The 26903-nt window shown below is 44.6% G+C and overlaps 2 protein-coding genes across 7 annotated transcripts in view; one reads left to right on the top strand and one right to left on the bottom strand.

Moving 5' to 3' along the window:
* ACSS2 (acyl-CoA synthetase short chain family member 2) overlaps window positions 1-19441 on the bottom strand; it is a 50649-nt gene extending 31208 nt beyond the window's left edge. The window contains exons 1-2 of the mRNA XM_073008126.1: window positions 19184-19441; window positions 13343-13538 (exon numbers count right to left, since the gene is read on the bottom strand). Coding sequence (XP_072864227.1) covers window positions 13343-13538; window positions 19184-19361 — 374 coding nt within the window. The 5' untranslated portion in view covers window positions 19362-19441. The remainder of the gene's footprint in view (window positions 1-13342; window positions 13539-19183) is intronic.
* A 3731-nt stretch (window positions 19442-23172) lies between these two features.
* Window positions 23173-26903, top strand: part of GGT7 (gamma-glutamyltransferase 7) — a 29015-nt gene continuing 25284 nt past the window's right edge. For 4 of the 6 annotated variants that reach the window (XM_008021533.3, XM_008021536.3, XM_008021528.3 and 1 more), the window contains exon 1: window positions 23174-23390. In XM_008021533.3, coding sequence (XP_008019724.1) covers window positions 23222-23390 — 169 coding nt within the window. In that variant the 5' untranslated portion in view covers window positions 23174-23221. Of the gene's footprint in view, window positions 23391-26903 lie in introns of all 6 variants that reach the window. The other 2 variants (XM_037982840.2, XM_073008116.1) reach the window with 1 other exon arrangement.

Here is a 26903-nt window from a genome sequence, read left to right as displayed (position 1 = left end):
ATAAGATAGGATACAGACAAACAAGATAGATGCTGGATAGGCAGGGGAAAGACAAGAGTGGAATTTGTGGAATGGATTTTGGAATCATGTCAAGAAGAGTTTCTTGAGCTCCCACAGTGGGCTCAGTCTGGGACTCTGTGAAGAGGCTAGAAGAGGCCCCTGGAGCTGAGGTTCAGAGTATGGGACTCCTGCCCTGCAGTTTGGGCTATTATTGTACCCTGTCCTCTTGCCAGCTATTTTCAGGCCTTGATCCAAATACCTTGTGCATGTTCCCTTGGCCAAAGTGGCTTTGGCACCTGATGGATTGTGTACCTCTTCTCTTTTCCCACTGCCTACAAGCCTACTTACAGGAGGGGAGTCACGCACTTGTTCCTACCATCCTGTGTCCCATGCTGGCCTTACCTATAACAAGTGAATGAGGGTAGCTCTTTTATTACTAGAGCATTTGGAATGCAGCCCAAAAGAGGAATATGCCTAGAGCAGAAACAGAAAGTGGAAAGAAAATCCAGGGGCATCATTTTATATGTACATCAAGTCTCTCAAGTATAATAGACACATGCAAAAATATTCATTACAATGGTTCTCTATTATCTAGGTCAAAGGCAGTTTAAATCACTAGTCCTCAATCTAGGGTACTCTATTCCTGTGAGTACCTGCGCAGAAAAATATGAAGAGAATAAATGTCTAGATCCTCAACTTCCATATGTAATATTTCCTAACAATGATCTGTCTGAGTTGGCTCTTCTTTCTCACTCTCTTTCACAATTACCCTTCCCCCATGTTAAACAAGAATGTCATAGCTCTCTCTTATCTCAAACTTTATTACGGTACAATGCCACGGTATGAACAAAGTGCTGAACAAAGGGACAATTTGAGAATGTATAACTTCTGAGTGAGAGCCCCAAGAAAGCAAACCGAAGAGAGTTTCTCTGAGAAATCAGTATTGAAAGGATTGGCATCTTAATTCATCCACCTAACAAACTCATGGCAAGACTACTTGCCTTATATCTCTTAGAATTACAATTCAGCAGTGAAATAGTTATCACAGAGTCCTATATTAACATATTTATCTTAAGAAAGAAGTTAGGCAATTTCTAACAAAGTAGATCTGATTTGGATGATTATGTTGAGTGATAATTGGCTATGCAAAATAGGTTGTATGGTGGATGTTTTCTATAAATTATATGAGCTAAATTTGCAGTGCCAATGTTTTGAAAGAGCTATAACCTATGTGTGCATATACATATGTGTGTGTATATAATATGTAAAATATTTTGGAAATTAGATTTTTTGCAATTTTTAAATGTTATAATAAAATTTTTAGATATGAACATTATGTCAAGAGTTACATAATTTTTCAAAATTGTTTTAGGTATACAATTTTAAGAGTTTAAGGTTATTAATCTAAATAATTTTTCAGGGGTACTTTATCCCTTCCCCTCTACATCAGAATTGCCTGTGGAGGTTACAAAAATACAAGTCAGAGGTCTTACCCTGTGGAGATTCTAACTCAGTAGTCTGAGATAGGTTCCAGGAATCTGGATTTCTAACGACATCCTCAGGTAATTATTTACATAATAATTACAAAACAATCTAGTCACCAGACTAGATTGTTTACCCCTAATTCAACATATAATTTACACAAATTTTCCCCTCTCTCTGAGCCTGTTCTTGTGGTCTTAGCAAGTAAAGTTTGGCTATCCATATAAATAAATTTAGACTTCTATCAGTTTGTTTCCCATCATATGAAAACAACTAGATAGATTTTTAACAAATCCAGATGTCATATTAGGATTCCCTAACTTGTTTTTGAGACAGGGTCTCACCCAGGCTGGAGTGCAGTGGCACAATCACTGCTCACTGCAGCTTCAACCTCCCAGGCTCAAGCAATCCTCCCACCTCAGCCTCTTAAATATCTAGGACCACAGGCATGCATGACCATACCCAGCTAATTTTTTATTTATTATTATTATTATTTTGAGACAGAGTCTCGCTCTGTTACCCAGGCTGGAGTGCAGTGGCATGATCTTGGCTCACTTCGACCTCTGCCTCCTAGGTTCAATCGATTCTCCTGCCTCAGCCTCCTGAATAGTTGGGATTACAGGTGTGAGCCACCATGCCCAGCCTAATTTTTAAATTTTTTGTAGAGAAGGGGTCTACCTGTGTTGCCCAGGCTGATCTCAAACTCCTGAGCTCAGTGATCCTCCCTCCTCAGTCTCCCAAAGTTCTGGGATTACAGGCATGAGCCACTGTGCCTGGCAGATTCTCTAACTCACTATATGTGTCAGTTTGGAGGACACCTCAAACAGCCATCCTCAAAAGCAGCTCTGAAACTAAAGTTCAACAAGAATCCTCTGTGACTGCTCCTTTGGATAGATTTACATGTATTAAAATATCATGGTCAAAAAGAAGCAAACATTGGTTTCAAAAATTAGTCTCTGGTCAAAAAATCACAATTAGAAATACAGGTGTTCATATGCTCTAGAGATGTTTTCTGTATGGACAACTCTGTGTGTAATGTATTCTGGGGTGAACAGTTTCAGGGTTGTATTTATTTTATTTAAATAAAATAATGATGCTCCATGATAGTAAAACCAATAAGGCTTTCAATAAGTAGACCAGACCTTAGAACCCTACAAGAGGGCTGTTCTAAAAACTTTATATCCCAAAAAGAGATAACAGGTAAGTCCAAGGCCCTCTTATGTCTGAGATTTTGCAGTCTTCTCTTGTACCTTCTCTAATTCAAAATTCCAAGCTGGCCAGGCACAGTGGCTCACGTCTGTGATCCCAGCACTTTGGGAGGCCGAGGCAGGAAGCTTACCTGAGGTCAGGAATTTGAGACCAGCCTGGCCAACATGGCAAAACCCCATCTCCACTAAAAATACAAAAAAAAAAAAAAAAAAAAATTAGCCGGGCATGGTGGTGTGTGCCTGTAGTCCCAGCTACTCTGGAGGCTGAAGCAGGAGAGTTGTTTGAACCCAGGAGGCGGACGTTACCATGAGCTCATGAGCTGAGATCACACCATTGCACTCCAACCTGGGCAACAAGAGCAAAACTCTGTCTCAAAATAAAAATAAAAATAAAATTAGCCAGGTATGGTGGTGCATGCCTGTGGTCCTAGCTACTCAGGAGGCTGAGGTGGGAGGATCACTTGAACCTTGGAGTTTGAGTCTACAGTGGGCCGCAATCACACCACTGCACACCAGCCTGAGCAATAGAGTGAGACAAAGAAAAAGGAAAGGAAAGGAAAGGAAAGGAAAGGAAAGGAAAGGAAAGGAAAGGAAAGGAAAGGAAAGGAAAGGAAAGGAGGAAGGAGGAAGGAAGGAGAGAAAGAAAAGAAAAATCCTAAGTATTATGAGAGATTATAAACTGAGTGGAGAGTGAGGTTGTCAATAAGGCTAATGTAATCTTAGATTTGTAAAGTCAAAGAATGGTAATAGTACTCTGTTCAAGGCAGACCGTGGCTGGAATACTTAATGAGAGATATTGGCCAACTAAAGTATATCCAGGGGAGACTGACGTGGTTGTTTAGGAAGCCACATCATATGAGGAACCTGAGAATGTGGACTCAGTATCACCTTATTTATAAAACAAGAACACTGGACTAGATCAGGGGTTTTCAAACTGAGCTTTGCAAATCCCTAGCGATTCCAGACACACACCTCACAGGGAACACAGTGACAGGGTGGAGAAGCCTACAGAATGTGGCTCTATGCCTCCAATCCATGCTCCAACAAGATCAGCACTGCTGTTACCTGTTTTAGGTATAGGGTTTCGGCATAATAATAAAAATAGCTAATACACTTTTTGCCAAGCACTAAGCCCTTTATATAGATTATTCCAATTCTTCCTTACAATAATCTATGTCACAGGACTTGTTATTATTTCCATTTTACAGACATGAAAAATTGAGGTTTAAAGAGGTGAGGTAACTTGCCTAACTAGTAAGTATTAAGGTAGAGATGCAGGAATTGAATCAGAATGACCCAGAATCAGAATGATAACTTACGGGGATTGTTAGGTATTGGGATATTGGTAGTACAATTCCTGATTTATATGGGAATTAGAACAAATGACCTCTAAGGACTGAAACTGAGAGTCTTGAATTCTCAGAGGTTCAAGGTGTGAGACACTGGGGATCATTACCAGTGCCCAACCTCTCCCAAACCAAATCCAGGAAGTGGGGGAAGGCCCATCCTCAACTCCAGGCCTTCTGAGTTAATTATTATAAATGTGGGGTTGCCATAAGGCAAGAACCCCTGCTCCCATCTGACTATCTAGTATCTTCAAAGGAGAGGAGGCCAGTTCCTCCTCTCCCCTAACTTCTCCCAGAAATGTAGGGAACTTATCCAGGCAGTTCCCTACATTTGTGACAGAAATTCTGAAGGTCAGTGCCAGAAGTAACTTAAGCAAGTGTCCTGTACATCCCTAACAGTTTATAAGTGGGAAAAAGAAGGCTTAGAAAAGGGCATTAACTAAAGCCATTCTTTTCATTAAATGTTTACTGAACACACCAGTATAAGAAGTTGGCTCAGACACAAACTCAAGTAGCTGATATGAAGCTCAGGACACTGAAACAGGCCTCAAGACAGAGTCTTCAGAGTAATACATTTATTATTCATATGCCATCTACTTCCAAAAAAGTGACCCGGAAAGCACAGCCTACTTGTCTCATTTTCACCACTTTAGGGAGGGGTTCTGTAAAGTGTCAAAGGTCATAAAACACAGGGAGAAATGAGAGAAGCAGGTTAGAAATCCACCTTAAACATGAAATCCTCCAGCTCTCCTCCACAATCTGCTCACCTGATTCAAGTGGAGAAAGACTTCCCAACAACAGGTATTTCCCATGTATCTCCCATTAGCTTTGAGTATTTATGATACCAGCCACAAACAACCCTCAGGCAAGGGGAGCAGACTCCTTCCTCAGCCCCTTCATTCCAAACCTTCTAAAATTCTCACTTTATGTTGTCAACATTATTATAGAAAAATAAATAAATAAATAAACAAAATCCTCCGTCCTTCTTACCATCGCAACAGAAATTCAGCCCACCTACTGAGTCACCACAGAGTCACTACAGGTTGCAACAGAACTTCTAAAAACTGCTTCCTCTCTTCAGAAACAGTCAGAGAATTCTGGAATATTAGAGATGAAAGGGACCTTGTAGAGTATCTGTAGTGCATTTCCCATCATGCCTACAAAGAGAAGGCCCAGAAAGAGGAAGAGAATGGTCTGAAGTCATCTTTCTCAAAATGAGTGTTTTTCTTTACCAAGCATATCTTGATCAACAGACATGCTGTTGTGAAACTAGTGAAGATATAGATATAGTGTGTGTATTTGAGAAGGTAGGGATGGTTGAGAAGGTGAGGGAAGCCCATGTTTTGACAAGGAGATCTGTAAAGGTGATATGGAAAATCAGATCCCTAGAGTATATTGTCCTATCATTCATGTCGAGGGACTCTAAATTATCTAGGTCCATATTCTGGAGTTCACTTCAGTGATATGGGGAGGTAGGGAATTTTTTTTTTTTTTTTTTTTTTGCCTCAAATACACACACACACACACACACATATGCTACAAGGATCTGGGCAGCTCCAAATGTCATACTATGGAATTCATATTCAGGAGCATACAAGGATCCTGAGAGCAGAGCTTCTGTCCTAGGGTCACTCCTAAAGTTGCCTTATTCTTGAAAGCTCCAGTTCCTGAAGAAGGACTGAAATACAGTGAGAGCCATGAAGAGACAGCAGTGATTTCAGCTGAGGGTGGGGATTTAGGTGGCTCAGAGATAATGACAGCCTTAGGAAACACAAAGCAAAGCAAACAATGGAAGGAATCAACGATACCAAATGTGTTGGGCTCTGGTGACTGGGGACTTCTAGAAAAAGTAGAGATTGAGCAGCTAGTATAAATGACCAGAATATCAGCCATCAACCACTCTTTCCACCCTCTCCTTATAAACCTTTTACTTAATCCCCCAAATCCCCAACAGTCCCCCAGTGTTCCTTCAACTAGCTAACTCCCTTCCACTCCTTCAGCTACCTCTAACACCCTCACTGACTCTCTCTCCCTGAATGACTATCCCAATACTTTGTCACTGATCATTTTCTCATATATATACATATGCACCCCCACTAATATATTTATCTGCCACACCAGGGGGAAGACAGCACAAGAGGGTTGGAACCAAAGTCTGTAATTTGCAGGGCAAATTTAGCCCTTGAATCAGATGAATGTGTGCCTTCAAAAGAGGCAGTGTTTATACAGATTAAGAGAATCCTTGACTCTTTCCTCTCACTTTCTCCCTGTCTCTTCACCATCTACTCACCTAGTTACCTGTGCTGGTTTCTTTCCATAATGAAAAAATAGCTAATACACTTTTTGCCAAGCACCAAGCCCTTTATAGAGATTAATGTAAACTTACTAAATCACTCTAAAATTTCATTGTTCCATTCCATTCCCACCAGCAACATCACAGTTCAGAACTCAATAACAAACTCTCTGTTCTCTGGCTTCACATTCCCATTTCCATATGTATCCAGATGATCCTCTTATCCTCTGCTGTGACTTCTACATTCCCCTGCACGCAATCCTTTCACAGATCTCCAAAAATAGTCAAGATCTCCCTTACCTGGACCTCATCCGATGTTGATGACAACCTTGACTCCTCTTTCACTCCCCATACCCAATCCAAGTCAGCAAATTCCATGGCTTCTTCATTCAAAATAGATCCAGAATTTGACCACATCTAACCATCTTCATGACTACTCCTATGGTCTAAATCACCACAATCTATCACCTCGATTTCTACAATAGCCTCTTAATTGGTCTCCCTACTTCTACTTTTCCCCTTCTACAGTCTCTTCTTAATATAAAAGATAGAGCCTAAATAGAAGCCAAATCATTATCACGTCTATGTTTAAGATTGTCTAGTGGTGTGGGTGGGCATGGTGGCTCATGCTTGTAACCCCAGCACTTTGGGAGGCCGAGGTGGGCAGGTCACAAGGTCAGGAGTTCGAGACCAGCCTGGCCAACATGGTGAAAACCCGTCTCTACTAAAAATATAAAAATTGGCCAGGCACGGTGGCACATACCTGTAATCCCAGCACTTTGGGAGGCCAAGGCAGGTGGATCACGAGGTCAAGAGATCAAGACCATCTTGGCTAAGATGGTGAAACCCCATCTCTACTAAAAATACAAAAAATTAGCCGGGTGTGGTGGTGGGCACCTGTAGTCCCAGCTACTCGGGAGACTGAGGCAGGAGAATGGCATGAACCCAGGAGGCAGAGCTTGCAGTGAGTGAAGATTACACCACTGCACTCCAGCCTGGGCAATACAGTGAGACTCTGTCTCAAAAATAAAAAATATTAGCCAGGTGTGATGGAGGGTACAGTGAGCCAAGATCACACCATTGCACTCCAGCCTGGGCAACAGAGCAAGACTCCGTGTCAACAAAAAAAAAAAAAAAAAAAAGATTGTCTAGTGGTTTCCCATTTCACCATGAATAAAAGGCCAAAATCTACATTAGCTTTCAAGATGTGACATGACCTAATATCCTGCTGGTGTCAATACTACTCTCTGTTCCCTAGTTCACACTGTTTTAGCTACACTAACTTCCTAGCTAGTCTTCAAACACACCAGGCAGCAGCACATTTGTTCTTCCGTCAACCTGGAACATTTCCCCTCCCTACCCCAACTATCTGTGTAGCACACTCCATACTTTCCTTCAGATCTGTGCTCAAATGTCATCTTTATCAAAAGGTTCTTTCCTTATCAGCTCCCACTCTGCACTGTCACTTCTATTTCTCCTTGCTCTGTTCTATATTTTTCTATAGTACTCATCATTACCTGTCATATACTTATGGTTTCTGTGTTTATTGTCTGTCTCCTCAAGCTGGACTATAACCTTCATGAGGGCAAGAACTTTGTTTAGAATAGTGCCTGGCACATAATAAGTTCTTAGTCAGCATTTATTGAATGAATAAATTGTTCCCCGCATAAAATTTTTACTCTAAACATGCTTGGTCTTCTCACTGTTCCAACATAAATAATTGTGGTGGTTAATATTTACATGCATCCAGTGTGCCAGGAATTTGACACATGGTTTTTTTTTATCCTATTCAATCTTACAAAACTGACAACTCCATGAGATAAAAGCTATTTTTATCCACGTTTAACAGTTGAGAAAACTGAGGCTCAAAGAGGTTAAGTAACTTGCCCAAGATCAGACAGCTAATTAGTGGCAAAAATAGGACTCAAACTAGGTTAGTCTGACACCAAAACACCCATTCTCCCAATCTTTATGTTATCCTGCCTCCCTATAAGGCTTTCTCCTTTCTATGAACTATTTGTGTAAGTAGCTCTTTGCAGTTTGGTCCATAACTCTTTTCAGGCTTTTTTTTTTTTTTTTTTTTTTTTTTTTTTTTTGATGGAGTCTTGCTCTGTTGCCCAGGCTGGCATACATTGGCATGATCTCGGCTCACAACAACCTCTGTCTCCTGGGTTCAAGCAATTCTCCTGTCTCAGCCTCCCAAGTAGCTGGGATTACAGGAGTGCACCACCATACCCGGCTAATTTTTGTATTTTTAGTAGAGACGGGGTTTTGTCTTGTTGGCCAGGCTGGTCTTGAACTCCTGACCTAAGGTGATCAGCCCACCTCAGCCTCCCAAAGTGTTGGGATTACAGGCGTGAGCCACTGTGCCTGGCCCAGGCTGTTTTTATGTAGATCTATTTGTTTTGTTTTGTTTTGCTTTGTTTTTGAGATGGAGTTTCACTCTTGTCACCCAGGGTGGAATGCAATGGCACGATCTCGGCTCATTACAACCTCCACCTCCTGGGTTCAAGCCATTCTCCTGCCTCAGCCTCCCAAGTAGCTGCAATTACAGGCACCCGCCACCACACCCAGCTGATTTTTGTATTTTTAGTAGAGACAGGGTTTCACCATGTTGGCCAGGCTGGTCTCGAACTCCTGACCTCAGGTGATCCACCTGCCTTGGCCTTCCAAAGTGCTGGGATTACAGGCGTGAGCCACTGTGCCCAGTCAATCTATTTGGTCTTTCCAAATAGAATGTAAATTCCATGAGATTAGGGTCTGGGACATTCAAACCTAATAACACATTTTATCTGATATTTTAAAGTTAATTTAAATCAATTTGGCTAATGTGGCTACTTTCTCTTTTTATCTGTCACAGCCAAGTGCTGGACTACTAGAATAATGAGGTAGTGTCATGAGTGAAAAAAAATAGTTGACTAGGAGTGAGAGTATCTGGAGATTAGTCTCAGTTTTGTCTTCAAACAGGTGTATGACCCTCAGGCAAATCACTTAGCTTCTCTGTCCCTTAATCTACCAATCTTTGAAGAGAGTTGGCCTAGATGGACTCTAACAGTCACTTCAAGTTCTAAAAACACTACTATTCCATGAACATTTGCAATGTGTCAAGCCAAAAGTAAAAGGCCAAATTATTCCTTAATATGGTTCTATTTTGGATAATGGGAGTACTTTCCTAAGAACACCACTTCCTTTGTGGATAATTTCAATATCTATACAATGCATGTTCCAAAACAAGACACGAGCTACAAATGTGGTTTGTTAATGCCACCATAGCTATCTAAACGACATAAAATTAAGAGGAAAGACATAATGTGTTTCTATAAGAAGTATATCAATTGGAGTGAATCATGGAAAAGATGTCATTTTTAAAAGCCTTAGTAAGAATTAGAGCAGAAAGAAGGTGAGCTCCAAGAGGGAGAACTTTGGGAGGAAAAGGAGGACTTCATATGATAGTGAGTTTGGAAAATATTAAATATATGATAAAGGCTTCAACAGTACAAGAAAAAAATGGTAAGCAATTATTATTATTATTATTTATTGTTTTTTTGAGACAGAGTCTTGCTCCGTCACCCAGGCTGGAGTGCAGCGGCGTGATCTTGGCTCACTGCAACCTCTGCCTCCCAGGTTCAAGTGATTCTTCTGCCTCAGACTCCCAAGTAGCTGGGACTACAGATGTGCACCATCATGCCCAGCTAATTTTTTTGGTATTTTTAGTAGAGACGAGATTTCACCATGTTGGCCAGGCTTGTCTCGAACTCCTGACCTCAGGTGATCTGCCTGGGCCTCAGCCTCCCAAAGTGTTGGGATTACAGGCATGAGCCACTGCGCCCAGCTCGGTAAGCAATTATTAACTTCAGAGTAAATAAAAATCTGTACATAAAAGGAAATGTACAGCATACCATAGTATGCTATTCTTATGTAAACTGGTTTTAAATTAACTAGAAAACAGCTTTAATTATATTGAGAAGAAGAAAGAAGGAAGTTAGAGAGGTATATAAGAACTAAATTCTCATCTATCATAGTAAGAAATCAATATTTTCTTTAAAAATGATGAAAAATAGCAGTATAAGCATATCCTTTAAAAATACAGAGGTAACAAAAGGAAGTAACCACATATCTGGCATATTTGCACTTTACTTTCTTATAATAAAATGCAATTTATTTGTATTTTGCTTTTGCTTTACTATAAACATAAAATAATTAAATAGTAATTGCCTATATGGTACTTGTCTCTTGCCTTTTTACCCGTATATCCCTAATGCCTAATGCAGCCCTGAATATCCAATATCTTTAACAATTCTTGTTGAGGGAGTGACCAATGTAAAAATGGAGTAAGGATGTCTTGTTTTTTTGAGTTACAGAATTTTGCACTGGAAATTAATTTAGAGATTATTTAATCCAGTGCTTCCCCAATGGGTGTTCCATGGAATACTGCTTCTTGTGATGTCAATAGCATGCTGGCCAAAAGTGTCTGGGGCTTAAATAAGTTCAGGAAATCATATGTTAAACAAAATTAATCAGGTACCTCTAATGTAGGACTTCTTGGAGATTTTACTATGCTAATATACATTAGGAATCTCACACAAAGGCAATTTATTATGTGATGTTTCTCAGACTGAAGCATTTTATGAATTAAAAAGCCCCCTACTAATATCTCCAGTAATTAGTGGTTCCTGAAGAATTCTTTGGAAAACGCTGATCTAGTCTACTCTCATTTTACAGATGGGAAAAGAGAGGCTCTCCAAAGCCTGTTCAGGGGAACTGGTGCCTCTAGAAAGAAAGGGCCTCAGGATTCTGGAAAACTCTCCAGTGATTGAAAACTCTGGCCTGTGTATTCTGTTTTTCATTAGGCACCTGAGTTCTTTCAAACCAGGGAACAAATTCAGATACAAGCATTTCCTTTTAAGATCTTTTTTTTCTCTTTTTATTTTTCTTATTTTATTTTATTTTTATTATTACTTTTTGAGACAGGGTCTTGCTCTGTTGCCCAGGCTGGAGTACAGTGGTGTGATCTCTGCTCACTGCAACCTCCGCCTCCTGGGCTCAAGCAGTCCTCCCACCACAGCCTTTCGAGTAGCTGGGACTACAGGCGTGCACCACCATGCCCAGCTAATTTTTGTCTTTTATGTAGAGTGGGAGTTTCACCATGTTGCCCGGGCTGGTCTCGAACTCCTAAGCTCAAGTAACCCTCTTGCCTCAGCCTCCCAAAGTGCTGGGATTACAGGCATGAGCCACCATGCCCGGCCTCCTCTGAAGATCTTTAAAGGTTTTCTGATCTTTAAAGAGCCTGGGAAATGAGCCCAAGTGTTGGCTGGAGCTCAAGCATAAAGCTCTAAAGCAGAAGCTAAAGAGAGTCTCAACAGACACAATGGACAGTGAATTTCAGTGGCAAAGTGGCCCCCAACTAAGCAATGGTAATATAATAATAGACCACTCACACCTATACAGTGTTTTCCAATAAACAAATAAGTGCTTTTACAACATTATCTCATTTGATTCTTACAACAATGTAGTGAGAAAAACAAGGGTAGAATTATTATCCCCATTTTATGAAAGAAGAAACTGACTCTTAGTTAAATGCGTTGTCTGTGGTTAAACAACATGTTAATGGCAGAGTTGAAAGGAGAACCTAAATTTCCTGTCTCTCAGGTTAAGGCTCTTCTCAATATATCACACAAACTGGGCAAAGATATTGAGTGAGTTCCAATTTAACTCTCCTATGAAGGATCCAAGCTGCTCCTATTGGCTAGCTTAAAAAATTAATCAGGCCAGACATGGTGGCTCATGCTAATCCCAGCACTTTGGGAGGCCAAGGCAGGTGGATCGCTTGAGTTCAGGAGTTCAAGAACAGCCTGGGCAATGTGGTGAAACCCCATCATTACAAAAAATACTAAATACAAAATACAAAGTACAAAAATTAGCCAAACGTGGTGGTGCATGCCTGTAGTCCCACCTACTCAGGAGGCTGACGTGGGAGGATTGCTTGAGCAGGGGAGGCAGAGGCTGAGGTTGCAGTGAGCCAAGATCATGCCACTGCACTCCAGCCTGGGCAACAGAGCAAGATCCTGTCTCAGAAAAAAATAGATCAATTCTGAGTGCTCACAGGTTGTGGCAGAAGCAACACCCCAATTATTGGAATTTCAAAGTCCTATTTGGATTTGGTATAGTAGTATCTCCTAGACAGCTAAATTCCTGGGAGAAGCAGTCTTAGAAATTTCCTGCTGGGGAGGCCGCATGGCCTAGTGGTACAAGCAAGGAGTCAGGCAGACTTGAGCTTGAATTCTGGCTCTACCACTTGTTCACTCTATGACCTTATTCACTATATAACCCTTCAATGCTTCATTTGTTCACCTGTAAAATGAAACTAAGAATTCCTATTTTACAAAGCTGTTGAGAGGCCAAGGTAAGGAATTAGAGGAGTAATAGAGTGTCATGGTTGTGTATAAGCTCTGTAATTATACTGCCTAGGTTTGAATCTCAGCCTTGCTTCTAGCTAGTTGTTTCACTTCAGATATGTCACTTGACTTCTCAGAATTTCAGTTTTCGCCTATATAAAATAAGGAAAACAAATAGTGCTTTCATAATTATTATAAGCATCAAAGGAGATAATATTTGTTAAGCACTTAAGCATAGTTTCTGGCACACAGCTCTGTAAAAGATAATGATAACGATAGTGATAGTAGAGGTGGTGAAAAACCCAATACTATTTTTCTTCCAAAGCAAGAATGAGGAAGAAAGCTACTCAGTCCTGTTCTCTTCCATTTGCCAGTGCCCTTTCTCCCTCTTCAACTGCAAAGCCAAGAACACTAGAACAGAAGTCAGGACACTTAGCTTTGAATGTCAGCTCTGTCACGTACTAGTTATGTGATCTGAAGGAAGTCATGTAACTTCCTTGAGGTATTTTTCCTCACCTGAGATATTAAGTTGATGACACTTTGCTTACTCTGCTGGGTTGTTGTAAGTATCAAATGAGTGTTTTTATCTGCCACCAAGTATAAGATAGATATTTTTACCAGTAAAAAGCAACTTTATCTCCAAGCTTTTTCTCATGGACATTTCGATCCAGTACATTGTAGCAGATGTTGGTACTTGCTCCTTTCATCCACTCAATGAAGATTTTCCCTTTAGTCACATCAAAGTTGTACCGAAGGAATGGGCCAGGGCATGGAGTCTTCCAGTAAAATTCCTTGGCAATGTCTCCCCAGAATTCTGCAATAGAAATGGAAGCCCAGATATCATTAATCTTCTCAGACATATTTAGCCTCAGAAGGCTTACCAGTCTAACACAGGACCAAGTTATAACTTCCCTGCCCTAGGACCCACCACCTGGGTCCCTTCTTTACCTGTCTAATCTTAGCACCCACCTTTTTTTTTTTTTTTTTTTTTTTTTTTTTTTTTTTTTTTTTGAGACGGAGTCTCGCTGTGACATCCAGGCTGGAATACAGTGGCACAATCTCGGCTCACTACAACCTCTGCCTCCCGGGTTCAACCAATTCTCCTGCCTCAGCCTCCCGAGTAGCTGGGACTGTAGGTGGGTACCACCATGCCTGGCTAATTTTTGTATTTTTAGTAGAGACGGGGTTTCACTATGTTAGCCAGGCTGTTCTCGAACTCCTGACCTCGTGATCTGCTCGCCTCAGCCTCCCAAAGTGCTGGGATTAAAGGCATGAGCCACCGCGCCCGGCCAGCACCCACCACTCTTCTAACCCATCTTCTGTTCTCCTGGGCTGAATGTTGACTCAAATTCTTCCTCCTGTCCTCAAGACTGCCTACTCATTTTTTACCATCTATTAAAATCAGAGCCACCTAGTACTAGCACAATGCCTAGCACACAATAGGCAATCGGTAATTTTTTGTTGCTGTTGCCCAGGCTTGTCCTGAACTCCTGGACTCAGGTATCTTCCAGCCTCAGCCTCCCAAGTAGCTGGGATTATAGGTACACACCACTGAGTCCTGCTGAAATCAAGTACAATTATTTTCACCCTCTAACTAGATGAAAGTAAATTTTTTAATGAAGTAATTAGTGAAAGGAAAAAATTATTTACCCACAGAACCTTCCATGACCAACTCTTTCTTAATTTGTGCATTCTCTCTCGGCAATTATATATTGAACATCTCTTTCTCCAGCTTCTACTTGTGTAAGTGTTATTCACTCTGTGCCAAATGTTTCTTTAAACTTTTTATATGTATTATCTTATTTAATCCTTACCACAACTCTAGGAGGGAGGCTTTTCTCATTTTATAAACTTGAAACTCAAGCCTCAGAGAGGTTAAATACCTTGTCTAAGGTTACACAATTACTAAATCAAGATTTAAACTTCCTTGAGACATTTTTGCTAAAATCTGAAAGATGAATAGAAGTTTTTCTCCACTCCCATATAAAAAAAGGGACTACTCTGGGATAAGAGAGAACCAAGGGTATATGTTAGGAGGAACTCCTTGAGGCTGAAACACTGAGAATAAGGGAAGGAATAGCAGGAATTGATGCATAAACTGGGCAAATCATGCAATTCTGTGTATAGTAAGGAATTTGGTATATATCCGAAGAGCAATGAAAATTCAGTGAAGGGTTTTAAGCAAGAGTGACATGATCAAATTTACATTCTTAAAATATCTGCCTGGCTATTCTGCAGAAAATGTACTCCACAGGTAAAACATATGAATGCAGAGAATTTAGGATAGTCTGTGTACTGAATCAAGAGTTGGAGGATACCGGGCACTGTGGCTCACGCCTGTAATCCTAGCACTTTGGGAGCCCAAGGTGGGTGGATCACTTGAAATCAGGAATTCGAGACCAGCCTGGCCAACATGGTGAAAACCCTGCCTCTACTAAAAGAAAAAAAAAAAAAAAAAAAGCCAGGCCTGGTGGCGGGTGACTGTAATCCCAACTACTCAGGAGGCTGAGAAGGGAGAATTGCTTGAACCTGGGAGGCTGAGGTTGCAGTGAGCTGAGATGGTACCACTGTACTCCAGCCTGGGCAACAGAGCAAGACTCTGTCTCAAAAAAAAAAAAAAAAAAAAAAAAAAAACAAGTTGGAGGAAAGAGAAGCAATTAGAACCATAATAATGGAAGTAACCTTACAGATTATCACCCCCTCATTTCATTTTATAAGAAATAAAATTCACAGAAGCTAAGTCATTTGTTTCAGGTTATACAATTTACAGTTTATACAATCTAGTTGGAGAGATAAGATTAATGCATGAAATATTTTTTAATGTACAAGACAGAACATAACTGAAAGCTAAATCACATAGTGTACAACCCTATAATGTATTAAAGAAATCCAAATTAAATCAACCCCAAGGTGCTATTACATACCTAGAAAACTCGTAAAAATTTTAAAAATTATTAAGCCCAATGTCTGGGTGGCCCTGGGAAAACAGATACTCTTACACAATAACGGCATTGTAAGAAATTGGCACAATCTTATTAGATAACAAGGCAATGCATGACAGGAGCCATAAAACTTTTTTTTTTTTTTTTTCAGTTCGTAGTCTCGCTCTCTTGTCACCCAGGCTGGAGTGCAGTGGCATGATCTCAGCTCACTGCAACCGCCATCTCCCTGGCTCAAGTGATCCCCCCATCTCAGCTGTGCTCCCTCCCCTTCTCCCAGTAGCTGGAACTACAGGCACACATTGTTTGTTTTGTAGAAATGGGGTTTGGCCATGTTACTCAGGCTGGTCTCAAACTCCTGAGCTCAAGCTTTGGGAGCCCACCTTGCCCTCCCAAAGCGCTGGGATTACAGGTGTGGGCCACCACGCCCAGCCCATAAAACTTTTTATACCCTTTTCTCTGCTATCTCAACTACAAGGAATAGACTTCAAGAAAACAATCACAAAGAAAAAAGGGATTAGTAAAGAGTTTCACTATAATAGTGAAACTGGAAACAACCCAATAGCCCAACAATAAGAAATTGATGAAAACTAGTAATACAAGTAGTAATACCATAGAATAATAAATGGCCATTAAAGAGAAAGCAAATGAGAGCTAGTATTTTGTAAATGCCATTCATGTATCAGGGACTGGACTAATCTCATTTAATCTTTATGACATTATGGTCTTACAGCGTATACATCAATTATCCTAATTTTATAGATGAGAAAACTGAAGCTCAGGAAGCATAGGAAACTCTGCCAAGGACCACACAGCTAATAACGAGAATACAAATACTCAAAAATATTTTTAAGTGATAATAGTAGGCACATAGTATATAAAACTATAAACCATATTTATGTCCATCAACAAGGAATGAAGAAAGCTGAGGTGTTTTTGTTTTTGTTTCTGTTTTGAGACAGGGTCTTGCTGTGTCTCCCAGGCTGGAGTGCAGTGGCACAATCTCGGCTCACTGCAATCTCCTTCCCCCGGGATCAAGCAATTCTCATGCCTTAGCCTCCTGAGTAGTGGGATTACAGACGTGCATCACCATGCTTGGCTACGAAACTGAGTTTTATGCACACTTAGTTTTTCTGGGTTTTTTTTTTTTTTTTTTTTTTTTTTTTTTTGGGTAGAGGCTGTGTGTGTGTCAGAATCTGGATGATTGGCATAGATTCTAAGTACTAAAGATATTCAGAAGAGGAAAAAGGTGAGCATAAATTGGAATAATCAGGGAATGCTCTATTGGAACCGGTGGAGTTTGACTAGGTAGAGAGAAGCTGAAGGAAATGAACAAAGGCAAGAAAGTGGGAGTAAGTGTGTATCCATGATATCAAGGAGAATGATCTATCTAGAATGAGGGGAGTGGTAGCAAGTAGTGGGAGATAAGGATAGAGTGGAGCTAGATTATCTGGAGGTCTTAAAAGAAAAGCAGAATTTTAATTAGAAACTGCCAGAAACAGGGAACTATTGAAAGTTTTTGCAGTGACATTTGAAAGCATATTTCCATAGTATCAATCTAATGGTGTCTTGATAAATCTACTGGAAAGACTGAAGTTGGTGAAACTAGGCAAGAGAGGACAAACTAGGAGGCTACTTCCCTGGTAGAAATTCTGTATTTGACGGAATTTGGTGAAGTGCATCCTGTGGGGTCATGGAAGAGGAATAGCATTGCTATTAGGATATGGATTCTGCAGTCAAACTGTCTTGGTTCAAATCCCAACTCCACCACTTTACACTTGATTGAATCCTGTCTTGCATTACTTGGTAATTGCTTAATTTATATTGTTATCAGACTAACTACTATTTATTGAATGTGTACTGTGCATCAGGCATATTATAGTGTGTACTTATTACACACTTTAGTCCTCATACAAACCCATTAGACAAGTATTACTAGTCCTATCTTATAGATGGAAGAAAAGGAATCTCAGATAGGCTTAAAAATTTGCCTTAAGACCCCACAGTAAATGAATAGCAGAGTCAGGGTCTAAATCTACATTTTTCTGGATTTGATTCATGGCCCATGCTTGTCCCACAACCAAACATCATGCTGCCTCCCAATGTGGGTGCAATTTTGACTCCTGGGCCAGGCGTGATAGCTCATGCACATGTAATCCCAGCACTTTGGGAGGCCAAGGCAGGAGGAAAGCCTGAGGCCAGGAGTCCAAGACCAGCCTGGGCAACACGACAAAACCTCATCTCTCCAAAAGTACAAAAAATTAGCTGGGTGTCATGGCATCCGCCTATAGTCCCAGCTACCCAGGAGGCTGAAGTGGAAAGATCACATGAGCCCAGGAGTTGGAGGCTATAGTGAGCCTAGAACGAGCCACTGCACTCCAGCATGGGTGACAGAGCAACACCTTGTCTCAAAACAAACAAACAAAAAATATATATACACAAATATATATATATCCTTTACCCAGACTGAGGGCAAGGGTAGGGGGATTTTCCTTTTTTTTTTTTTTTTTTTTTTTTTTTTTTTGAGACGAAGTCTTGCTCTGTCGCCCAGGCTGGAGTGCAGTGGCGTGATCTTGGTTCACTGCAACCTCTGCCTCCTGGGGTCAAGCAATTCTCCTGTCTCAGCCTCCCGAGTAGCTGGGATTACAGGTGCCCGCCACCACACCCGGCTAATTTTTGTATTTTTAGTAGAGACGGGGTTTTCACCATGTTGGCCAGGCTGGTCTCGAACTCCTGACTTCAAGTGATCCGCCCGCCTCGGCCTCCCAAAGTGCTGGGATTACAGGCGTGAGCCACTGCTGCCGGCCGATTTTCCTCATACATTTTAACAGACATGGAACCATCTATCAGAACTTCTGAATTATTATTAATACAATCCCAGCCCAAGTTAAAAAAATAAAAATAAAACAACTTGACATCGTAGTAACTCGTTGAGTCTTATACCGCGTAATTTCTATTGGGATGTCCGATATACTAAAAATAGATCAGGGACTCGATTACTAATCTGAGGACCCCAAGATGGGAACCAGACCCGTTATTGCCCTCAACAGTTCACAAGTTAAAGATCTCAGGAGGCAGCGGCCGCGCTGGTGTGAAAGGGAAGCAAAGAAAGTTCTATTGGTGGTCCTCCTCCCCTCAAAGCTCCCGTCGCCCCTTAGAGACCCTCTTTTCGCCTCAGGAACTCCCCTTCTCTTCCCACGAAACTTTCACTCTGCTGGCCGACCTCCCCGTCCCAATCTGAACGAACCTCACTTCTTCCCTCACGGAATCCCGCGTCTCCTCGCAAAAACCCACATCTCCCCCACGGACCCTTCAAGTCTCCAGGAACTCCCCAGCTCCCATGTAAGCCTCGTCTCCTCCCGGAATCCCTTTTCCATCTTTAAAGAACCGCAATTCTTCCTTCATAGAACCTCCATCTCCTCACGGACCCCTCAGCTTCCCAAGGGAGCCCAGACTCCCCCAGGGAGCCCCCACTCCTCTCCTCACTGACACCTCGAGGCCCACCCGGGCCGGGCCTCACCCCGCGGCTCCTCCACGGAGCGCCGGTGCAGCTCGCGGTAGCGCTGCAGCGAGGGGACGTGCGCGGAGCGGCTGACCTCGGGCGGCGGAGACCAACTCCGCGCCCGGCCTCCGGCTCCCGCTTCCTCCTGGCCCCGGCTGCCGCTGCCGCTCCGGCCCCGCTCCTCAGGAAGCCCCATCACGTCAAGTTCCTAGAACCGTGGCCGCCTTTGCGGTCGCGGCGGGTGCCGGGACTGGGAAAACAGGCCGACCTAGAGGCGGGGCCTCCATGGAGGGGCGGGGCTTGGCGAGTGGGGCGGGGCTTGGTCTGGCGGGTGGGCGGTGCCAGAGGGGCGGGGCCATGCCTGGTTGGGGCGGGATCGAGGTTAGCAAGGACAGAAATACTATAAGTAAAAGTCGCGGGATAGGGGCGGAGCTGACTTGCCGGAAGGAGTGACGCCGTAGAGTGAAAGCAGAAGGGGCGGGGCCGGGTGCGACAAGTGAGAGGGTGGAACCGTAGAATGCCAGGGGAGGGGCGGGGCCAGGCGGGACAGGAGAGGAGGTGGGCCCATGGAGTGATGGGGAGTAACCCGGCTGGTTGTGACAGGAGAGGAAGCAGAGCCATGGAGTGACCAGAGTGGGGTGGGGTCTTGGAGTGACAGATAAGGGGTTGGGTTAGGGCGGGGATCGAAAGGGAAGGGGCTGGACTAAGGAGAGGAGTTGAGTAAGGTCCATCGCGGAGCCGCCCCGTGATCTGATTGCACAGTCCTGACTATCACCCCATTGAGTTGGAAAGCCATGTGGGGTAGGGTCCCTTTCAGGTGACACCCTTTCCTCTAGTTCCCCCTTCTCTGAGCCACACCCACATTCCGTCCTCCGGAAAAACTTCTCCCATGACCTTGAGGGCATGCTCTGGTGACAGCACCCCCTCTCTGCTCACCCTGGAGCCAGCTCAGATTTTCTCCCTCTTATGAGGACATGTCTTCAATCTCCTTGCCTTCACAAATCTCCATCCAGATCTAAAGTACAAGACTCAATAAGTGAAGACTAGGAGACACATTCAGGTTTTTTATAATAAACCCACTTCCTAATTGCACAAATGGCAAACCCAGGAAAGGGAAGGAACTGGTGCAAAGTCAGAGAGCAAATGACGATCAAGTTAGGGTCAAAGCTAGGTTCCTTGACTGCAGATTTGTTTTTACTTCCTCATCAGGCTTGAAGCTAAGGCTTGTAAAATATCAGAGTCTGTGCAAATAGGAAAAATCATTCACATTCTTGTTTTTTGTTTTTGTTTTGAGACGGAGTCTCTCGCTCTGTCGCCCAGGCTGGAATGCAATGGCTCGATCTCGGCTCACTGCAACCTCTGCCTCCTGGATTCAAGCAATTCTCCTGCCTCAGCCTCCTGAGTAGCTGGAATTACAGGTGCACACCACCACGCCTAGCTAATTTTTGTATTTTTAGTAGAGATTGGATTTCACCATGTTGTCCAGTCTGATCTTGAACTCCTGGCCTCAGGTGATCTGCCTGCCTTGGGCTCCCAAAATGCTAGGATTAAAGGCATGAGCCACCGCACCCAGCCCACATTCTCTTTTTTCCTTCACAATCTCTTTACTTCACCAAGGGAAACCCCTACCACCACCACCACAATCTGGGCTTAATTACCTCTAGCTTCCCTCTAGCCCCTCCACCCCAGAAAGAAGTCAGGCAGGACCCTCTTCCATCTCTCACCTGCACTCACCATGAAGAAGGACTCGCCTCACCCATCAGTTCACAGACTGGCTATCAAGGCAGGAAGGATTCTTAAATCTCTAACTGCAAGAGTGATTCTGAGGCCTGAAGCAGGCAGCTCCCACCTCCTGAAGCCTACACAGGCCTTGTGACCCCATCTAGCCCAGCCTCCCTTCCCACCTACTTCCCTGCTCTTTGCCCAGCTGACCGTAAACCTTGCACACCCTAAGCTGAAAAAAAAAATCTTCCCATGGGAGACCGAGAGTCTGCCCAATCCTGAGGAGGGCGGGAATCTCAGGGCCTGCTGAAGGAGTACAGACCTCTTGGAGTGGACATGGACCCCACCAAGGGGTCAGATACTTTCATCAAGGAGACATTCACTGCACTGAAGGGACACACACTTCACTGACAGTACATGGACTCCACTAAGGGAGCACAGATGTTGCTGGGGGTTCTCAGATCTGACTGAAGGGCCCTGGGCCCTGCTAATAGGACATGAATGGCATTGAAGGGCACTTACCCTAGTGAGGAGACATGGATTTCCCCTAGGAGATACAGAGGATATGGATTTTACTAAGGAGACATGGACCCTACCAGAGGACTCAAACCCCACTGAGGAGCCACCAGCTACACTGTGGGAGTGGACATCACTGAGAAGGCGCAGACTTCATTGAGTGGAGAAAGGTCCCACTGGAGGGATTAGACCTCAGGGTAGTGTAATGGACCCTACAGACATCACTGAGGAGATAAAAACTCTCTGGGGTGGGGAGAGGCACACACAATGGGTACACGTTTTGGTGATAGACTGTTACCCTCCCTGGGCACTCCTACCACACAGCTCTGAGTAGCCCTCTCCTTCCTATCCTCTCTCCCAAGTCCTACCACCAAACCCCAGAGCTGTTCCCGACACACTGCTTCCCCCTCCTGTCTATAGTTGCTACTGCAGCTGCTGTGCATATAGTAGATTTTTCAAGCACTTCAGGCTATCCGAGACTGGTCTGGGGTTGGGAAGAGAAAGAATGTGTGTATAGAGGCTTCACCAGCCCCCTCTCTCTTCCTGTGGACTTCACAATGAAAGTTTGGACCAGAGACCTCGTAAGAGAAGGAACCTCCCTCATCTTTGGATATGGAGAAGTAGTACAAGCTGTAGTGTGGTTGGAATTTCTAAGTGGAGAGAGGATGGATGGGTTTGGAGGGAATGAGTTTACCAGATTAAGGCAATGATGATGATGATGATGATGATGATGATGCCATTTATTGAGTAGGTGCCAAGCCCTATACTAATTGCTTTCCATTCTATTACTTAATCCTCATGACAACCCTTTAAAATGGGTACTATTATTCTTTCCATTTCACAGATGGGGAAACTGATAGGGAGATTAATTGTCTTGCCCAAGATTACACAGTGTTTGAGCGGTAGCAGAATAGAACCCAGACATTTAGACTATGGAGACCTATTCCCCACCTTGGCCCATTCCTGCCCTACCACCACTACCACCACTCCTTCTTTCTCAAAGTGTCCTTTCCAGAACCACATCAAAAACTCTTAAAATGATGGTAAATATTCAGGTTCCAAGGACCTCATCCCAGCCTACTGAATCATGACCTCTGGAGTGGAATCTGGGGATCCGCTTTCAAAGACCCTAACACACACTAAAGTTTGAGAATGAGGTTGAAAGAGGAGTCAGAAGTGTCGGGGTGCGGGAAGGGATCTGAGGTCAGGGTAGGGAACTGTTCTCCAAAGAGGAGTCTGCAGTCAAAGAGGCCTGGGGACGAAGTATGGGCTGGGGTTTTCAAAAGGGCCTGCGGGTGAAGACAGAGTCTGAAGTCGAAAAAGAGGTCTAAGGTCGGAGGAGGAGTCTAAAATCGGAGGAGGAGGATCTCGGAGTTCAAGGAGGGGTCCGGGGTCCGAGGAGTTTGGGGTCAGAGACAGGGTCGGGGTCTAGAGGGATTTGCGGTCAGTGAAAAGGTCTGGGGTCCGAAAAGGAAGCCCGGGATTTGAGGAGGATACTAGCTGGATTCAGACTGGGAGGAGGAAGGGGTTTGGTCCCTGAGCTGCGTAAAGTGCAGAGCCACTGAAGTCTCGCTTGCTCCGCGCTCTCCCCTCGACCCTGCGCTGCCTTCCTGGCTCTCCATCTACGCGCACCTGCGTGCCAGCTGCAGGCTGACAGCGCTGAGCAGGCGGGGGCGAGTCAGACCCGGACACAGCCAAGGGCGGGGTGAGGCGCCCCCTCCCGGCTGTCCCGAAGCTCAGGCCCCGCCCTCCGCCCTCCCACTCCCCCGCCGCAGCCACTTCCGGCGGGCGCTGCGCTGCTGGGGGGCGCGGGCGAGGATGGCGGCGGAGAACGAGGCCAGTCAGGAGAGCGCCCTGGGCGCCTACTCGCCAGTGGACTACATGAGCATCACCAGCTTCCCGCGGCTGCCCGAGGACGAGCCGGCGCCCGCGGCCCCGCTGAGGGGCCGCAAGGACGAGGACGCCTTTCTGGGAGACCCCGACACCGGTGAGGCCCGCTGGCCCCGTCCCTGCCCTGCGTTGGGAAGTCCCGGTCTTCCTTCTTCTGTGTAGAGCATCCACCTCCAGCTCCATCTCCTTAATTCATCCCCATCTTCTTGGACCTCTCCATTCTTCTCCCTTGTCTCTGTTAATTATTTGGTGGGGAAGGGGTGCATTTCTACCTTGGAGGCGTAGGATGCGACAACGGGGAGTGTGCTAGGGACTGCAGTAGAAGGGATTGGGCTTACCTTCTGGGAAGAACCAACTAAGGATGAAGGAATGTTGGAGGGGAGATCCTAAGGAACCTCTGTGATCACCCAGAAGAGGCCTTTCTCTAGCCACAGAGGACAGGATACGAGAAACCAAGTCAGAGACTGCAGCAAGAGGGATCCAATCTATGCCTTAAGAGAAGTTCCCCACAGCCAGGGATTGTGGGAAGCAGAGGGTCTGAGAGAAGCGGAGAATCTCTTCATGTGTAGGGAGGGGTAAAGAGAATATGATTCCCCTCTGCTGGGTATTGGGAGACTGAGGCATGGACTGCATGACCTCTCAAAGTCCTTGGGGACTAGAACGCCTTCACTGTCCTGTGGATTACCCCACCTCTCCCCAAGCCACGGATCTGGCCGGGGTATTAGTAAAGTACTCTGTTCGCTAGGAAGCAGTCTCCAGAATTTTACTGTGTTCCCCTCAGCCCTCTGCTGGAATTGTGAGAAGTGGGAGTAGAGAGGGAGGAGACAGGGATTGGAAGAACCTGGGGGCAAAGAGCTCTCTGTGCATTCCTTCCGTGCTACTCTTCCTCCTAGCCATGTGGCCCAGCTCCATCCTCCCCTCCATTCTTCATCCTTCATCCCCCATCCCTCTGTCCCTGCACGTCACTTCCTGGCATTAGAGCATCCTTCTACCTCACTCGCGCTTCCTCGCAGTGCCTGCACTTGAGCCTTGTCTCTTCCCAGCCTGGCAGATGCTGCTTTTCCGGCCTGGCCCTTCCCTAGCTGCTCCCAGTCTGAGAGCCCCAAATTCTCTTCTCCTCTACACTTTCTGGTCATCTGGCCCTAACCAGCAGCCCTCGCCAACCTGACCGGACTGCACTCTATATGGGGTGGGGGTGAGGAGATAATGAGGATGGGGTTGAGAGGTTTATGGGCATCAAATGTCAGGGCTGCAGATCAAAACTTATTTTCCAAAGGGAGTGGAATCAGGAGGCAGCAGGGAGAGGAGTGGGAAGATGTCTGGTGATGGATATCAGCCTGAAGCTAGGGCTTTTATTCGGTAGTCAGGAGTGAGGCTTCTGGTCCTAATACAGCCCTGACTCACTGAGCGACAATGGGCACACCTACCCTGTCCTGGGCCTTAGTTTCCTCTTCCAGCTCAACAGAGAATGCCTGTCTCTTTTGACCTAGAGATTGGAACTGCCTGACATGTTTTCTTCTGGCCCTTTGTAAGTGTCTTAGCATTTACCAAAATCTGTGATTATTTATTTGTGCAATTATCTTTTTTTTTTTTTTTTTTTTTGAGACAGAGTCTCGCTCTGTCACTCAGGCTGGAGTGCAGTGGCACGATCTCAGCTCGCTGCAAGCTCCACCTCCCGGGTTCACGCCATTCTCCTGCCTCAGCCTCCCGAGTAACTGGGACTACAGGCGCTCGCCACCGCGCCCAGCTAATTTTTTGTATTTTTAGTAGAGACGGGGTTTCACCGTGTAAGCCAGGATGGTCTCGATCTCCTGACCTCGTGATCCTCCTGCCTCCACCTCCCAAAGTGCTGGGATTACAGGCTGGGATTATGGGCACAAATAGGCGCCCAGCCTATTTGTGCAATTATCTGATTACTCCTTGTCCGTAAGCCCCATGAGGGCAGGGATCATGGTTGTTTTGTTCACTCTCCTTTCTCCAGCATCAAGACCTTTTCCCTAGGCCGGGCGCGGTGGCTCATGCCTGAGGCAGGTGGATCACTTGAGGTCAGGAGTTCAAGACCAGCCTGGCCAACATGGTGAAAACCCATCTCTACTAAAAATACAAAAATTAGCTGGGCATGGTGGCGGGTGCCTGTAATCCTAGCTACTCGGGAGGCTGAGGCAGGAGAATCACTCGAACCGGGGAGGCAGAGGTTACAGTGAGCTGAGATCATGCCACTGCACTCCAGCCTGGGTGACAGAGTGAGACTCAGTCTCAAAAAAAAAAAAAAAAAAAAAAAAAATACACCGGCTGGGCGTGGTAGCTCACGCCTGTAATCCCAGCACTCTGGGATGCCAAGGCGGGTGGATTGCCTGAGGTCAGGAGTTCAAAAACAGCCTGCCCAACATGACAAAACCCTGTCTCTACAAAAAGTACAAAAAAAAAATTAGCCGGGCCTGCTGGCAGGTGTCTATAATCCCAGTTACTCAGGAGGCTGAGGCAGAGAGAATCACTTGAACCTGGGAGGCAGAGGTTGCAGTGAGCCAAGATCGTGCCATTGCACTCCAGCCTGGGCAACAGAGTGAGACTCTGTCTCCAAAAAAAAAAAAAAAAAATTAAAAAAAACCCAAAACCTCATCTCTATATATTTATTGGGTGCTCAATTAATAATTGTTGAATGAATAAATGCATGAGAGAGATCTCAGAATGAAATAATGGTAGGAGAGAGCAAGTTCCAAAACCTCAGGGAGTATTTTGGGAAGTTCAGTGCAGGCTCTGCCCTCACCTGTACGGAAATCTAGCAAAGATCCTACTCATCTGAGCTTCTGGGAGCTTATAACTTATGCCAAATTTATGCGCCAGGTTTGTGTGTTGCCATCATATCAGTGTAATCATATGAATGCCATGTCTCCTAATCCTACTTCCAAGCCCCAAGACTCCCTTGGTTCACCTGGACCAGACTGCAGGCTGACATGGCCTCCTGTGTTCTCAACCTGGTAGTGCCATCTAGTGGCACAGCACCATCCTCTTAGCCAGGACCTTGGTTGTGCCCAGCTTGCCTCTGGCCTGCCATTCCCTAAACCCAAGTGCCAGGCATCCCACATCAGGCTCTGTGGGAAAGAGAGCTAGACAGTGATCATTCCAAGGTTGGGAAATACTTTCTTCTGAGCTCTAAGCTCATGTGTTCCTTTCTCTCCCAGGCCTGTGTCTCCAGATGTCCTGCAAGTGCCTCGTCTCTAGCGTGTTCTATGCTGAACTCCTCATATCCCTTCCCCATGCACCTGCTCTTCCTCCACTGCCATTCTCCGTTAATGACACTGCCATTCACCCAGTCTGCCAAGAACGAATGGCATGCTGGACTCCTTTTCTTCTCACTTCCAAATGGTGATCAAGTGCTCTCTGCACCCCTCCTAAGTATATTTCAGATTCCTACTCATCATCCCTGTCATCACCACTGTAGACTAAACCACCAACCTCTCTTATCAATATTATTCATAGGCACCTCCTACCTCCTACCTCTTACCCCTATCCCCACCCCAGTCCATCTATCGCCCTGCACTTCTGGTCATGTCACTCCCTGGTTCAAGTATCTTTGGTGATTCTGCCGGGCATGGTGGCACACACCTGT

This window comes from Chlorocebus sabaeus, chromosome 2, assembly GCF_047675955.1.
Source record: "Chlorocebus sabaeus isolate Y175 chromosome 2, mChlSab1.0.hap1, whole genome shotgun sequence".
NCBI classification, from domain to species: domain Eukaryota; kingdom Metazoa; phylum Chordata; class Mammalia; order Primates; family Cercopithecidae; genus Chlorocebus; species Chlorocebus sabaeus.
Note: the sequence above shows the minus strand (reverse complement) of the source record. Positions and strands in the feature narration are given on the sequence as shown.